Source organism: Rattus rattus, chromosome 3 (assembly GCF_011064425.1).
Source record: "Rattus rattus isolate New Zealand chromosome 3, Rrattus_CSIRO_v1, whole genome shotgun sequence".
Lineage (NCBI taxonomy): Eukaryota > Metazoa > Chordata > Mammalia > Rodentia > Muridae > Rattus > Rattus rattus.
Window position 1 is genome coordinate 117,770,172 of NC_046156.1, and position 17,038 is coordinate 117,787,209.

Sequence of the window (17,038 nt, forward strand, 5' to 3'; positions counted from 1 at the left end):
GAACATTACTCAGCCACTAAAAATATGATGCCAAGAAATCTGTAGGTAAATGGATGCAACTAGAAAAACATCTTCCTGGGTGAGGTGTCCCAGACACAAAGAGACAAGTATGGTATGTATTCACTGATATGTGGATATGAGCTGTGAAGGGAATGATAATCAAGCTATAATCCACAGAAAGTAGCTATAGAGTGAGGAACTAGAGGGAACACATAGATCTCATTAGCAAAAGAGAAATCACGTAGATATGGCTGGGCTGGAAGGGTCAAGTGGGGGAGAGAAAGGAGGAGTTGTGGAGGTAATACAGGGAGAGACAGCTAAAATAAAGAGGCACTGAGGGGCTGTATGAAAAACTAATACTGGTCTTCAAATATGAAATCACCAAAAAATGGGGAAGACAGAGTCCCAACTCAACATCTCTTGTCACAAAATAAAGTTTCCAGTACCAGGGTTGGGTTACATCTAATTGAGTTGTTGTTCAAAGGAGTTCCATGAGAACCCCCAAACAACCCAGGTTTTTTGCCAAGACAATTAACAGGTTGTTCTCCACAAACTGACAGCAAGGCCCTATTGCTGAATATGAACGTATATTGAGTGCAGAGGTTAAGCTGGTACCTACATAGAGCCTTTATCCCTATGTTCCAACATCTTTAGTATAGGAAGGTATTCTGCATGCTATCAAAAAAGTGGCATAAATACAGAGCCAGCCACACCCTTTAGCTACAATATCGTACTGCTTGCAAGGCAAGTTGGGGCAAAGCTTGTGCCCATCTAAGTAGTACTCAACTAAGACCTGACTTGACTTAAGGCCCATTCCATGAGATGTAACTCATACCCAACACTGTTTGGGTGACCAAGAACCTGAGACTAGTTTGCCCAAGGACCTGGGGTAAATCCAAATATTACTGATCTAAAACAAGAAGAAAAAAGCAGTGATAAAATGACTCCTAATGATATCCTGCTATACTTATACATCGGTGCCTTGTTCAGCTATTACAAGAGCCACTTCCTCATCCAGCAGACAGGAACAACCACAGAGACCTACAGGCAGACATTATACAGAGAGTGAGAGACCTTCTAACACTCAGTCATGAGTGGTATGGGGACATAAATGGGATGTCCTCACCAAATTCTCTCCCTCAGAGCTCAGAAAACCCAATGGAAGAGGAGGCAAAAAGAGTGTAAGAGCCAAAGAGGGAAAGAGACACCAAGAAAACAAGACCCCCTGAATCAACTGAGCCAAGCTCATATGAAATCGCAGAGACTGGACCAGCAAGCACAGGGCCTGCACCAGATCCTCTGCATAGAGCTTCCAGTTTAGTGTATCTATGGGACTCCTGAGTGAATGAACAAGTGGGTCTCTGCTTCTTGTGCCTTCTCTTGGGCACTTTTCCTCCTGTTGGTTTGTGATAGTTTTTGTTTTATCTTATACTTCAATTCGTTATACTTTTTTTAAAAAATCAATCAATCAATCAATCAATCGATAGATAAACACCTAACCACTAGAATATAGGTTAACAACTGAACTGTCGTTTATACCTGCTGGGAAAGGGAGAATCAGCTTTCTCCAACACAGCGACACTGGGCACATCACTCCAGCACAACAGGCCTCGTGCTCAGGAGTAGCTGACCAACACATAATGGACTCCACAGGTTTTGTGTGTGCTTTTATTTGGTTACTGTTTGGTGGGTTTGGGGATTGTTGGTGGTGGTGGTCGGTTGATTGGTTTTCTTTTGGGGTATGGCTTTATTTTGTTTTTGTGGTTCCAGGGAGTTTTATTGTTGCATTGGATGTTTGTTTGTTTTTCAAGAAAAACTTAAAAGTTGGGAGGAGGGGAGGATCTGGAAGAACTTGTGGGAGGGAAAGAATATAAAATAAAATGTAATAAAAAGATGTAATAAAAAGAATATTAAATAAATGAATTTTCTATCTTAGCTATTTCTAGTAAGAAATATGCATTGCAAAATATGCATTGGGAATGGTGGAGCAGGCTAACAGAAGAGCTCAAGCCTCAGGGATGCTAAGATCAAGGAAGCGAATAATAAAGGCTGGGTTGTGGCACAGGCTTAATGAAGGATAGAGGAAAAAATAGAACTCTTCCTGTTTTCCCTTTGAGGTTGTGGAAGATGAGCCCAGAGGTTTGCTTATGCCATACAAGCAGGCTACCACCAGGCTGCCAACCAATAGGAGCAGGCTACCATTGATCAAGATCACCAAAATGAATGTCTATGCTGTTTCCAATCTAGATATCAAAAAATAAGCTCTCAACTGAAAACAGTCTCCATAACTGAGTAGGCAAGCAGAGGATACCCTCCACACTTAAAAAGATTAGTTACATTCTAACAAATTATACATAACACAGAGAGGGGGAAGGAGGGAGGGAGGGAGAGAGAGAGAGAGAAAGAGAGAGAGAAGCCACTTGCCATTGAGACCAAGGAGCTATCAAGTCCATGGAACAATGTCAGAAGTTGAGGCAGTGCTTCCTGGACTTACTGAAAAAGCACAGTTGTTGGGTGGTGGTGGCTTAGGCCTTTAATCTCAGCACTCAGGAGGCAGAGACTAATAGATCTTTGTGAGTTCAAGGCCAACTGGGACTACAGAGCTAGTTCCAGGACAGCCAGGGCTAAACTGAGAAACCCTGTCTTGAAAAATGAACAAAACGTAAAAGCACACACTGGCGATCCTAAAACTGAGGCCAGGTGCAAATTTTCAAGTTGCCTATTAAAGAGATGGCACGTCAAACTGTGGACAGAAAACTGCCACATGGCTTGGCTCCACAAAAGTAAGCAAAGTTGTAAGTGAAGAAGGCTTGGCCCCGTGTCCTCGTTCTCTCTGTAAACAGCTCAGTGAGTATGCCACAGCGGGTGAGTCCTGTGCATTACAGAATGTTTCCTCTGGGAAATGAGGTTCTCAATTCAGAGCTTCTTTAATGTTGATCCAAAGAGAACGTATCAGCCCCGAGTTCATGGGGCCTCAGTTCTTTCAGTTCTTTCTGCCTTGCTGTCCCCAAGTGCAAAGGCTGCCATTCTTTAAGAAGCAAGTCATGTACTGGGTACTACCGCATTTTAGGAAATGCGTTGAGAGTACTGACAATCCCCTCTTATAAAGGGTGAGGCTCAGAGTCCCTAATTCAGTAAGTAAGGATCGGGGTGCCCTGATCCTGAAGTCTGGGGTCCAGGTGATATGTGCCCCATCTGATCATGATGGACAGAATGAACAGATTTCACTGAGATAGCACTGCTATGGAAATTGTCTAACTTTTGGGTCGTTAAAACATATTGTAAGTCAAGATGGCTCTACTGGGGAAAGCTCTTGTACCCCAAGCCTGATTGCCTGAATTTGGTCCCTGAAGCCCACGGGCAAACGCCAGATGCCATGGCATGCATCTATGATCCCAGAATATCAGAAAGCTCAAGATCAGCTACCTGGGAATATGAAACCTGGCAGAAACAACAGAAGAGGTCCTGCCTCAGCACAGTGGAAGGAGAAAAGCTATACCCAAACACTGTTCTCTGACCACGTGTGTACCAGTCAGGTTGTCACATACACACAGAGCGGCAACAACGATGATAAAAAATAGTCATGAAGGAATGAGCTTAAAAATATACCGATGGTGCCCATCTCATTAGAAATTTCTTCTGATGTATCTTATAAACTACATGACTGAAGGAATAGAAAACAATTCTGATAAAATTTTCAATAAAACTCTAAGGATTAACAGTAATATTTTACTCAAAGACTATATTTTATTAAAATGTCACATTCATACAAGATGTGGTACAGCTGATTCACTACAGCATAAGTATTCCAACAGTGAAATGTATAAAGGCTGGTGCTGATTTTTGGTACAATTGCAGAAGAGGGTGGTCAAATGTAGGGAAGTCATAGAGTCCTACTGTAGCCCAGTCTACAATGTCAATGTGGTCCAGGGAACTGTAGGTCAAAAATCCATCAAATAAACAGCTGTAGCAGTTGGACATCTGGAGGTTCCTCAGAAAATTGGACATTACACTATTTGAGGACCCAGCTATACCTCTCTTGGGCATATACCCAAAAGATGCTCCAATATACAACAAAGACACATGCTCCACTATGTTCATAGCAGCCGTATTTATAATAGCCAGAAGCTGGAAAGAACCCAGATGCCCTTCAACAGAAGAATGGATTAAAAAAAATGTGGTACATCTACACAATGGAGTACTACTCAGCTATCAAAAACAATGACTTCATGAAATTCATAGGCAAATGGAATGAACTAGAAAATATCATCCTGAGTGAGGTTACTCAATCACAGAAAAATACACTTGGTATGCATTCATTGATAAGTGGACATTAGCCAAAAAGCTCAAATTACCCAAGATGCAATCTACAGACCACAGGAAGCTCAAGAAGGATGACCAAAATGCAGATGCTCCCACTCCTTCTTAAAAGGGGGAAAAATAGTCATAGGAGGGAATATGGCAGCAACGTTTAGAGCAGCGACTCAAGGAATGGCCATTCAGAGCCTGACACACAGGTAGCCCATTTATATACAGCTTCCAAAACTAGATAAGATTGATGAAGCTAAAAATTGTATGCTGAAAGAGACCGGATATAGATCTCTCCTGAGAGACACAGCCAGAACATGTCCAATACAGAGGTCAATGCTAGCAGCAAACCACTGAACTGAGAACAGGACCCCCTTGGGGGGAATTAGAGGAAGAATTGAAAGAGTTGAAGAAGCTTGCAACCCCATAAGAACAACAATGCCAACCAACCAGAGCTCCCAGGGACTAAACCACTACGGACAGACTATTCATGGACTGACCCAGTGCTCCAATGGCATATGTAGCAGAGAATAGACTTGTTGGGGCACCAGTGGAAGGGAAAGCCCTTGGTCTTGCCAAGGTTGGACCCCCCACCAAGTGCAGGGGAATATGGGGGGAGGGCAATAAGGGGGCTTTATAGGGGAATACGTGTAGGGGGGAGGGGCAGGGGAGGGAATGGGGGCTTATGGACAGGAAACCGGGAAGGGGAATAACCTTTGAAATGTAAGTAAAGAAATATATAATAAATTTTTTTTTGAAAACTGAAAAAAAAAAAAAGCAACCTGGACACCAGCATTCACCTCTGTCTGCTTCCTGACTGTGGATACAATGTAACAGCTTTCATAAAGCTCAGCCTGCCTCCAGTGACCTCCCCGCCGTGACGAAGACTTAAAATGTGAGCTACTTTCTAAAGTTCTGACCCAGAATTGCTCCTGTGTAAAAGAATTGTGGGGACGAAAATGAAGGAGACTGAGGGAAAGGAGGCCCAGTGACAGACCAAAGTAGGATCCAGCTCAAGGTGATGCCCCAAGGCCTGACACTATTTCCGATGCTATGGAGTGCTTACGGCCTGGAGCCTAGCTAGCATGGCTGTCATCCGAGATGCCCGACAAGCAGCTGAAAGAGTCAGACGCAGATATTTACGTACAACCAATGGACAGAGGCCCGGGACCCCTGTGGTTGAATTAAATAAAAGCTGGAAGAAGCTGAGAAGGAGGGTGACCCCGTAGGAAGACCAGCAGTCTCAACTGACCCGATTCCCTACTCAGGACACTGGACCACCAGCCAGGCGGTGTACGCAAACTGATATGAGGCCCCTAACACGTACACAGCAGAGAACTTCCTGGTTTGGCCTCAGTGAGAGAAGATATACCTAACCCTGGAGAGACTTGAGGCCCCAGGGAGTGGGGAAGTCTGATGAGGTAGGGTGGGGGTGGGAATATCTTCTTGGTGATGGGGGGAAGGAGGAATGGGATGGGGAACAGTCACAGGGACCCAGAGAGGGATGATGACTGTGCTATAAAAATAGATTAAAGAATAAAAAAAAGTTAGCTATTTAACACAGCCCTTTCTCCTTATCATGCATTGATCACAGCAATGAGAAAAGTAACTATTATATGTTCCTTTTCTTTTAATAAAAGATGCTTTCATGTTAAGAAGAAAGGAAGAAAAAAAGAAAGAGAGAATGAAAGAAAGAAAGAAAGAAAGGAAGGAAGGAAGGAAGAAAGAAAGAAGGAGAGAGAGGGAAAAGAAAAGAAAAGAAAAGCAAAGCCTTAGGGGTGACAAACACACAAGGAGCCAAACACATGAGGGTTGAAACCGTGGGTTAGCTGAATGATGACTAAGTCTTGGGACCACTCTAGGGTCCACTCTAGGTCAGACTTTATTTGGTCTTAAAAGCAAAGAGTGTGTGAGGTGGCTGACGGGCAGTGGGCAGGCAAGAGGACTAGCTCTGGGGTTCCAACCGGGAATTCTGGTTCAAACTTCTCCCAGTTCCAGGTTGGTATAGTAGATTGAGTGGCTGATTAGTAGGCAGGCAAATGGCTCTGGGGTTCCAGTCAGACTCCAAATGACCTGTAACCGAGGGATGTGGGGTGACAGATAAGTTGGCGGTTAGAAGACCTGGGGGTCTCTACCTGGGGTTCTAGACCCATGTCTACCCTGTCCCAGAGCTAAGCAGTGGGTGGAATGGCTGATAGGCAGTTCTCATTTTTTTTTAGTTAAAAATAAAAGGAGGGGTTTTTTTTCTGTCCATCACTTTGAGACTTTTAAATTACAAAGGTAAAGGAAGTTAACATTGTAATGCACACAATAGATGGCCAACACAAAACTAACTCAATAGCACCCTTTGAACTTTATCTCCTAATGTTGAGTTAAGGGTGGTTTTTGGTTTTGTTTTGTCTTGGTTTGTCTTGACCTTAAAAGTTCTTTGTGTGTAGAATATGGTTTCTGATTTTGTGTTTTTAATGGATTCCCATGTATGCAAATGTATGTGTCTCGAGGCCTATATGTGATTTCATGTTTTTTCTTTGGCTCTTCTGTTTGTTTATTGTGTGCTGTTCTAATTTCTTTTCTTTTTATTTCATTTTAATTATTCCTTAGGTGCCTGTTTGTTTTCTAATGAGAGACAGAAAATGGTTGGATCCAGATGGGAGCGGAGGAACTGTGAGGACTAGTGGGAAGGGAATCACAATATTGTATGAAAAAAATTTCAATTTTTAGAAATGCAAAATTAAAAAAGAAACCTGTGTATGGGCTGGTGAGAGGGCTCAGTGAGTAAAGAACTTGCTGCACAAGTGTGAGGCCTTTGTTTGAATCCCCAGAACCCATAAGCCAGGTTTCAGTGACAATAGCCTGATGCTCTCTCATATGGGAAGATGGGAGGTAGGAAGAGAAGAATCCCAGGAGCCTGTGTGCCAGGTAGAATAACATAAACAGTGGTGAGCAATGAAGAGACTCTACCTCAAGGTGGACGTCAAGGACCAGCACCCAAGGCTGTCCCCTGACCTCCACATGGACTCCATGACCCATGTGCAATTGCCCTCACACACATGAAAATGCACATGTGAATGCACACACACACACACACACACACACACACACACACATGTGCTTGCGCAGAGGGGCGGGAGAGAGATTAATAAACTGAATTTTGGTGAGAATTACTCCTTTGTTATGACTTTACACAAAGCCAAATGAAAAGAAAGATCAAAGGTCATTTTGTAGACTACATTCCAGTTGGCCATTTCATTCCAACTTTGCAAATAATATTCTCACCGCTTTTTCTGTCCATGGATTTCGAGTCATGGTTCTGCTATGTAGCTCAAATTCTCTTGACAGCCCTGCCCCAGTCTCTTATGCACTGGAACTAGGGGTGTGAGCCACTTCACACATAGACTATCTTACCCTACCTGGTATGGATTTGTCTCCCATTGTCTTATGCTCAATGCCATGGCCTTAGAAATGTAAAACTCTAATTGAAGAGACTAGACTTCAGCCATTAGTTTGCATATATGGTGTCCTTGTTTTAATCATGAAGCTTCTGAGCTGCAGCTCATGGGTAATGATTTGTAACACTTACGAAGATGCAGGTAAGACTTTTAGAATGTAGCTTTTGTATGATGTGGTTTGCTTCCTCCCTGCAGGTGCCTTCATCTGCAAGATGGTGCCCTTTGTCCAGTCCACAGCCGTCGTGACAGAAATCCTCACCATGACCTGCATCGCTGTTGAGAGGCACCAAGGACTTGTCCATCCTTTTAAAATGAAGTGGCAGTACACCACCCGAAGGGCTTTCACGATTTTGGGTATGTGAGCCACTATTTGTCACTTGACAAAAGTATCTGCTATTAACAGTTTGGAGGTGAAAGGAATTGTGTTTGCATATGGATGGCTTCAGAGATCGCAGCCCCTGGCCACTTGTCTCTGTTAGTTCCGGGCTTTTGGGCAAGAAAGCAGAAGACTGTGGCATGACCATTAGTAGAACAGTGGCTTGCCTCATAGCAGCCCACACACACGTGTGGCCTGGGGCAAGTCCTCTGCCAGTAACCTACTTCTCCCAATCAGACTCTATTTCCCAGTAGTCCATTCATCTGTGAGTTCATCAGTGGACAAAGTCCACGAATTAGCATGCAACACTCAAATTGTATCATTAGGTGGGGCTATCACTATGCCACCTGCAGTATTAACGCCATTATAGAGTAATATCATGTTTGTACAGCTGAGGTATGGTTTGGCCCTTTATGTGTAAGCATTCCTGTATAACTTGAGGAGTTTGGTCCTCTCTGTACTTACCTACATCAACTCTCCTTTAGTTCTACCCTAACACTTGAACATGTTATTGTGGATACTGTATCACACAGTTTGCCTCTTCCATTTTTAAGCGTTACATTTACCTAGTGAATGGTACCTACGGGGCATTTCCACACTAACATTCATCTGACCCTGGTGAGAAGGCTCTGAGTGCACAAGAGCCAGAAAATCCTGATACAGAGCGGGAACTGTGCTTTGAGGGAAGCAGAGAGCAGGAGTGTTGTGCTGAGGTGGACTCCCAATCATTTACACAGAGCTTGCAAGTGCCTGAGAGCAGTGAGGAGTTCCTCAGGCACCTTCCACTCTCTTCAGGCAATTCTAGATGCTTAGCTTGCCATCGCTGTCCCTGACTCAGTAAGATATGATGAATACAACATTTCTTTTTAAAAAATGGTGAATTTGAAGTAATATCCTAATGTCCAGTATGGATCCCTTTTTAGTAAGTATTGCTGAGTCCTCAAAAATCTTCAGATGCTTCACAATGGTCTGAATTTCTAATAATCAGATTACAGTACAGCTGATAGGATCATCAAAGGTAGCAAAGTTAACTAACATGCCATGTGAAATAAACAAGCAAACGGTATTTCTGTTATAAAAATGGTACTGTATCACAAGGAACAATGGAGAGAGAGCCTATAAGTGAATCGTGTCTCTACTGCACTGCATTCTGATGATTGTCACATTTTTACAGGCGTGGTCTGGTTGGCGGCCATCATTGTAGGATCACCCATGTGGCACGTGCAACGCCTTGAGGTAGGGCTGAGTGGCTTCTTATACTGCTGAGATACTCTCCACATCCCTCATCTGTACCGATTACCCCTCTCAAGATCATTTCAGCAAGTCTGCATCACCTCAGTCCTTCACTGGCAATCTCTCAAATGAAATAAAATACTTTCCTCCATTCTAGATATTCTATTGCTAAGACTTTGGTGTGTAACATTTTCAAAAATATTCCAAAGTCACTTTATCCATTTTCCGATAAATTGAACAGGCTATTCCAAGAATGCTCTAAGGTTTTGATATAATTAAGAACCCAATGATTGCTCTGTATTTTTATTTTATTCAAAAATAATTTTTAATACAGTATATAATGATTACAGTTTTTTCTTCCTCTACTCCTCCCAGTTTCTCCCACACCCTCTACCATCCAGATTCACCCCTCTCTGTCCCTCACTAGAAATAAACAGGCATCTAAGGAAGAATAATAAAATATAATACGTAGAACAAAATCCAACAATTTGAATTAGGACAAAACAAAAAGAAAAGGCACAAGAGACAGATACAGATGCAAAGACCCACTCGTTCACACATTCAGAAATCGTATAAAAACACAAAAGCAGAAGCCATAATATATAAACAAAACTTGTATGATATACACACAAACATACATATGCACACATACATACCTATGCATGCATGCATACATACATACATACATACATGCATGCATACATACATACATGCATACATACATACGTAGATACATACCCACCCACCCAACAGGACATTATGAGACATGAAACTTCTAAATATGCTGTTGAGTTGGATTTCTGTCAGCCAACTCCTGCTGGCCATTCTATCCTTGAGAGGTGTTTGTTTCCCCCAGGGAGACTCTGGGGGGTGGGAACCCTAACTTTTCACTTACAAGTGGCTAGTAACTGGAGATAGCCTCTAGGTTAGGGGTGGGGTAAGTTTCCACTTCTTTCAGCTCCAGGACACCAAACTGGTGCGGCCCCATGCAGGCCCTGAGAGTTCATATGTGGATCTGTCCTGCTGCTCTCGTTGTTGCTCTCCATCCCCTCTGGCTTTTATACTCTTTCTGCTTCCTTAGCCACAGAGCTCTCTGAGGCCTGAGGGGAGGGATTTGATGGAGACATGCTGTTTGGGGCTGAGTGCTCTGAAGTCTTTCCCTCTCTGCGTGTTATCTGTCTGTGGGTCTCTGCACTCCCATCTGTTGCAGGAGGAAGTTCCCATGATGACAGCTCAGCAATGCACTAAGCGCTGAGTACAGCAGAAGAGCATTAAGCATCATTTTACTGCTATGTTCCTTTTGTAGAACAGTAGCATTTGGTTTTTCCCTAGGTTCCCGGGCTATCTCGTCTCAGGTTCTTGGTCACCTAAGTAGCATTGAGAATGGATACCATCTCATGGAGTGGGCCTTCAGTCCACACGGATATTAGTTGGTTACTCTCATAGGCTCTGGGGCATCATTGCCCTAGTGTATCTTGCAGGCCGGACATCACTGTAGATCACAAAGCCTTTAGCTGGGCTGGGGTTTCTGGTTCTCCTTTGGTAGCGTGTAGAGTAGCTTCTGATACCACGAGCTCTAGACAGTGGGGGTGACGGCTCTGGGCAGGCATAGCTCGACTTCTCAGTGTTCAATGGCTTGTGTATGTGTTATTTTCAGCAATACAGCTTTGCCATAAATTTGTGGAGAGAAACATAGAGCCTTTGTAACATCCTGGGTTATTTGGAGGTTCCCCTGGACTCCTTTGGCTAACAATGTGATTAGATATAACCCATTCCAGGTACTGGAAGCTTCATTTGGTGATGTGGGATGTCCAGTTGCTCCTGGCTCCCCCTTATTTGGTGATTTCATTTGGACCCAGGGGTCCAGGTTAGTTGACATTGTTGGTCTTCCTGTGGGGATGTTGTCTCCTTCAGTTCTCTTTTCTACTGTTTTAAACAAAAAGGCAAATGTGGAATTTTACTAAGCTTGCCACGTCCAGTAGCAAGGAATATCAAGGGAGCCAAAAGGTAAAAGATTGCAGCAACAGTCTGGATTTTGTTCTAGGATTTGAGTATTGAGTGAGCTGAACTGTTTGCAAACAGAGAGCAACTTATGTGTTACAAACACTGTGTATGAAACACTATCCGAGGATGTCCCAACCGGCCACACCAGTTCTGCCGGTATTTAGTTCACTAAAGTTTTCTGCTGGCTTTCCACACAGAAACAGTATTACATCTGTTACAAAATGTCCAGCCCACCACCTTATTCTCTTAATTCAAATAATCAATTTAAAACTTGGGACTTCCCCTGGCTTGAACTGACCTAACAACGTAACAAAGTTAAGGGTTGTGGCTGCCTTCTGGGTGACTCTGCCCCTCTGTGCAGCTGAGCTTTCTCTCCTACAAGTCTGTGAAGCAGATGTGGTCTGGAAAGAGTGCCTCTGGGTGTCACTCTGACTCCTGACTGATGCTTCTCTTCTGGGTTTTTCCCAAGACACCCAATGCTTCTGGCTGCTTGGCCACTCCTTAGCTCTCTATGTATCACACACATGGCCAGCTTCTTTCTGCCAGGTCACCTTCCCCACTAGCAGGGTGTAGAGCCATAGGCTCTTTCACAAATGACACATTCCAATCTCTTCTTAGTCACAGAAAACAAATAGATATGGTGATGAAAAGAAACATTACTCCAGGGTATACTTTAAATATACCTTAATTTGGTGACTCGCTGGTAGATATGTCTATTATACAATCTGATTAACAAAACCACACTCACCGTCAGGTCAGTCAATCACATTTGCTTCTTGTCCTGTATTAGCGTGCATCCCATGGCCACCTCACTCCTAGGCACTATTAGTATAAATGAGCACACAGGAACCTGAGTCTCGCGATCGGATGATGGACTGGAGGCTTAGCCACTGGCATTTCTCACTGCTCTAGCTCCTCCGTTCTTTCAGTTCTCAGGGGGATGGAGTAGAAAAGGGACCAAATGAACACTGTCACATGTATGTCCCCTCCAAGCACTCGTCATAGCATCATTTCCCCTACACTGCACCTTTACGCCAAGCGCAAATACATCCCACACCTGGAAAAGCAGAAGGCTTCCCATGAGTTGTTGACACCTGAATCAAGGGGCTTCACTAGTATCAGTGACAAACTGTCTCTTTCCTTGGTGCCCATGGTAAGATTTGTGTGGAGAAGAAATGTGACTCATACCTAAGGAGAAGCACAGTGGTGATATAGAAGAGTGACCATAGTCCCAGAATGCCTCCCAACCCTCCGCCCCATCTCAAACAGAGTTTTAGAGAAATGTATGTTTAGAGTATGTTGCTAGGGGTGTAGCACATGTGAGAAACCTCTGAATTAGCATACAGCCAGAGATTTGCTTGTCCCCAGAGCTACGTGAGCCCATCCAAGACTAGCATGGAGTTTTGCTACTCTGGGCCCCCTGTGGTCATTGTAGGGCCTGCTTATACCAAGTCAGAATAGGCTGTGGTTTTACCGCTCTTCGTGGGAAGAGCAGATCTTGAAATAGTTTTCCAATGGTGTATATCACTCCTAGTTATTTTTGTCAGTAATGCCTAGATCAGAGCTGGGACTGTCTTGCCTTTTTCTTTTTTTTTTTTTTTTTTTTTTCGGAGCTGGGGACCGAACCCAGGGCCTTGTGCTTGCTAGGCAAGCGCTCTACCGCTGAGCTAAATCCCAACCCCCTGTCTTGCCTTTTCAATTGCTACTGAAGGTTGGGATGGAATTTGCACATAAGCACATAAACATAAGCAAAACTATGTTCAAATCCAGAGTAGTCACCTGAAGAACCAGTCTGCATAGAGGACAACATTTCCGGTCAACTCTCGCCTTTCCATTCCTCTTGCCAAGAGATGTGGCCTTTGGATGTGCTTTAAGGGTTCAGTGCGACCTGGAAGTGAGTCACATCACTTACTGCTGCTGTTAATACTGTATGAGCGTAAGACTGAGTCTGCCAGGAATAGTTCTAATAAACGAGCTAGCAAAGGTCATGTGGATTAGTTTAGGGCAGCCATAGTTCAGATCTCACTTCCCATTTGCCTGAGAATTTAAAGGCTACCAGCCGCCTTTTTCATGCCTCTATTAGCATCTGGTACTTAAAGGAAGTCTGGTGACTCTCCAGGCCTGCTTCTTTCAACAAGTGAGAAAACAAAATATATTAGTTTATTAGTATTAAAGCAGACAGCAGAGAGCATATGGCATCATCAACAGTCAGCGCCGTGAGTGAGCTCTTTCAGCTCGTTGCCAAATTGTAAGAAGCAGAACTAAAGGTTGAGAAAGGCCAGAAATGAAAGAAGTGTGCCCAGACCTCAATTCCATTTCAAATCTAAAAGCTCAAAGTTCTCCAAAAAAAAAAAACCTAAGCAGGTGAGTAGAAAACTGCATTTTCCCCGCAACATAGTAAGGAAACCGTGATGCGTGTCTGAGATAGTCCGTGGCAGATGTGCAGTCTTTGTAAGGATGTTCTGCAGTGACACCTGCTGCCTCTTTGTTGACTGCTGGTTCTTGTAACCCACTTATTCTTGCCATAAAGATTAAGTATGACTTCCTCTATGAAAAAGAACACATCTGCTGCTTGGAAGAATGGGCCAGCCCCGTGCACCAGAGAATCTACAGCACCTTCATTCTCGTCATCCTCTTCCTCCTGCCGCTTGTGGTGATGCTAGTCCTCTACAGCAAGATTGGCTATGAACTGTGGATCAAGAAGAGAGTGGGAGACAGTTCAGCGCTTCAAACTATCCACGGGAAAGAAATGTCCAAAATAGCCAGGTCTGTTTGCTCACCTCTGTGTGAAATGTTTCAATTCGTTGTACTAAAAGGGACAGTTGCCAAGGGTACTAGAACTCTTGGTAATTTAGTCAAAGCAGCCTCAGTTGAGAGTACTTTAACCCTTGAAGCTGTTGCAGTTTAACATGTGGCAGAAAGTTAGATCAAAATCGCTAGTCCCTAAGTCGGAAGTGAAGTTGGGGTTATGAAGAGAATTAAGATCATGGTTACATTTCCATATCTATATAAATATAATCTGCAGGAAGAACTGTGAGCCAGTGTCACAGCTATGTGGTCCAGTGGGGTCTCTTGTCCTTGTCACTTTGCTGGCCATGTGACACAGATCCACATCTTTGCTCTCTCCCATCCCTTTCTTCATATATACAAAGTTATATAATGGTTCTTGTAGCAGTTATTCTTACTATAACATCCCTACTTCCTGCTACTCAAAGATGATGCTAATGTACACGAGATGGAATGTATAAAAATATTTTTAAGCCAGAGAATATTACGTATATTAAATGAGTATTGTTGAATATTAATTTTAACGTAACAGCTATCTTCCTGACTTTATTCATTAGTATCCACTTTAAAAACACCACGACGCTGAATATATTATACAGAAGACGTACTTTATAATCTTTATTCAACATTCGAATGGAAGCGAGTAAATGCCTCATGTTCAGAGTTCCAGGGATTTGATGGGGGTTTAGTTGAATCGCAAGTGCGCACTGCCCTCTAGTGGCGCGTTTGTATACTGGCAGACCCCTGTATGAGAGTACCGAGACTTAATCACCATGGGACTTTTTATTAAATTAATTGTCCCTTTCCTGGGAGGAGAGGGGACTTCGGAGAAGGGAGAGCTATTGAGTTGAAAAGAGAGGTGCCAGGTATGAACTTTTAAAATATAAAGCAAATATATAGTTCTAGTGCAGCAGATGTATAAGAAGAATAAAGAAGTGAGTTTGAATTCCTGGTAAACCCGAGTTTTAAGTATATCCTTGAACCTTACTGTATTTCATAAATATTGATCTTTTGCTATCACAGACATGATTTTCAATACACTGTGAATTAAAGTCACTGAACTTAGACTCCTAAATAAAAACCCAAAGTACATCCATTACTGACTGCAAATCACAAAACCTTCTCTGAGACTCCTTCCCTGCATTGGCCCATTGATGTGCATGAATATTAACGATCTAATCCATGTCAGTAACCTAGTGGGATACCAGGCCCACGGTGAACACGCATCAGAAGCATGTCTATTACACGAAGACGGTAGAGACGGGGTGAAACGTACAGGGAAAAGCAATGGGCTGGGCTAAGCTCGGCTTTTATTCCAGTCTCGCTTTTTAACACATTTCCATGGGAATGTGACCCAACACAATACTCTCTTGCGGGTCTAGGAAGAAGAAGCGGGCTGTCGTTATGATGGTGACTGTGGTGGCTCTCTTTGCTGCGTGCTGGGCACCTTTCCACGTTGTTCACATGATGGTTGAGTACAGTGAGTACCTGGCATTCTCATGTGGTGACTCTCCAGGCCATTTCCTGCTAGACGGGAACAACTGTAAACAGTGCTGTGCACTGGCTTAATTAAATGCCAAGCCTTGAGTCTCCTCTTTCCTGCTAAAGAGAGCCAACCTTCTGTGTGGGTGGTGATTGTGATGATGACACTTTGATATCGTAGAAAAGCTTCCACAATCTAACGTTATTCCTAAGGGGGACAATGTGGCATCTTTTTACAACCTTGACTTAATTTTTTTACTTATCAATTTAATAATACCTGGGATTTCAACTGGTGCCTCAGGGTGCTCTCCCTAGTAAGCTAGGACTTCACATGGTTTTCTGTGTGACCGTGTTTTGTGCAGTGCAGGTGAATATTTGGAAGACCACTCCTGCTTCTAGTTTACGACACTTGATTTAGTTGAAAAGCAGTGGGCCCAGTAACATTCACTAGACGCCACACGTATGGAAGAAAGGTCATCATGAAGGTTGTTTGTTTCTGGGTAATCCAATTCCTCTCCCCAAGTTGTCTTCAGACATTTACATGCCTTTTGCCTCTGACAATGTCACGGGATAAGTGGTTTTTAATTTCCTTGATAAAGTCAGTCAGCGTTCTAAATTATCATTCTATTTCAGGTAATTTTGAAAAAGAATATGATGATGTCACGATCAAGATGGTCTTTGCTGTCGCACAAACAATTGGCTTTTTCAACTCCATCTGTAATCCCTTTGTGTATGCGTTTATGAATGAAAACTTCAAAAAGAATTTTCTGTCTGCAGTTTGTTATTGCATAGTGAAAGAATCCTCCTCCCCAGCACGGAAGCCTGGGAATTCTGGAATATCAATGATGCAGAAGAGAGCAAAGTTATCTCGACCACAGCGTCCAGTGGAAGAAACCAAAGGAGACACATTCAGTGATGCCAGCATTGATGTCAAATTGTATGAGCAGCCGAGGGAGAAAAGGCAGCTCAAGAGACAGCCAGCCTTCTTCAGCTCTGAACTTTCTGAAAACTCTACTTTTGGTAGTGGGCATGAACTGTAATGAAAACTTCATAATTAATAGCATTTGTATGGAATGTTATTTTGAGCAGAGGTCAGGACTATTTTTTTAAATGACAAGAAGAGAAACAAGACATGTTTTTCATTTAAATGGACATAATATGTAACACTGTAACTTTGAAAAGTTATTACAACAGCTTTGTAGATTATTAAAGTAGATTTATGAAAGATGTCATGCATAATAAAGCAATGGTTTTGGTAGCAGTTTTATCCATGTAGTTAATGTATTGTGACTTATGTGTATTGCTTAATTATTAAAATTGTATCATCATCCTTGAATATTAAACATCTGAGCATCATAATGTAATTTATAGTGTGCTGTTGAAGTTGGGGAAACAATTT

General features: G+C 42.9%; 1 protein-coding gene across 1 annotated transcript in view; it reads left to right on the forward strand.

Annotated features, from left to right (window-relative positions):
• Qrfpr (pyroglutamylated RFamide peptide receptor) overlaps positions 1–16,679 on the forward strand; it is a 42,792-nt gene extending 26,113 nt beyond the window's left edge. Inside the window, exons 2-6 of the mRNA XM_032898500.1 lie at positions 7,953–8,111; positions 9,308–9,369; positions 13,901–14,136; positions 15,540–15,637; positions 16,273–16,679. Of these exons, the coding sequence (XP_032754391.1) occupies positions 7,953–8,111; positions 9,308–9,369; positions 13,901–14,136; positions 15,540–15,637; positions 16,273–16,679 (962 nt within the window). The remainder of the gene's footprint in view (positions 1–7,952; positions 8,112–9,307; positions 9,370–13,900; positions 14,137–15,539; positions 15,638–16,272) is intronic.
• Positions 16,680–17,038: the final 359 nt, after the last annotated feature.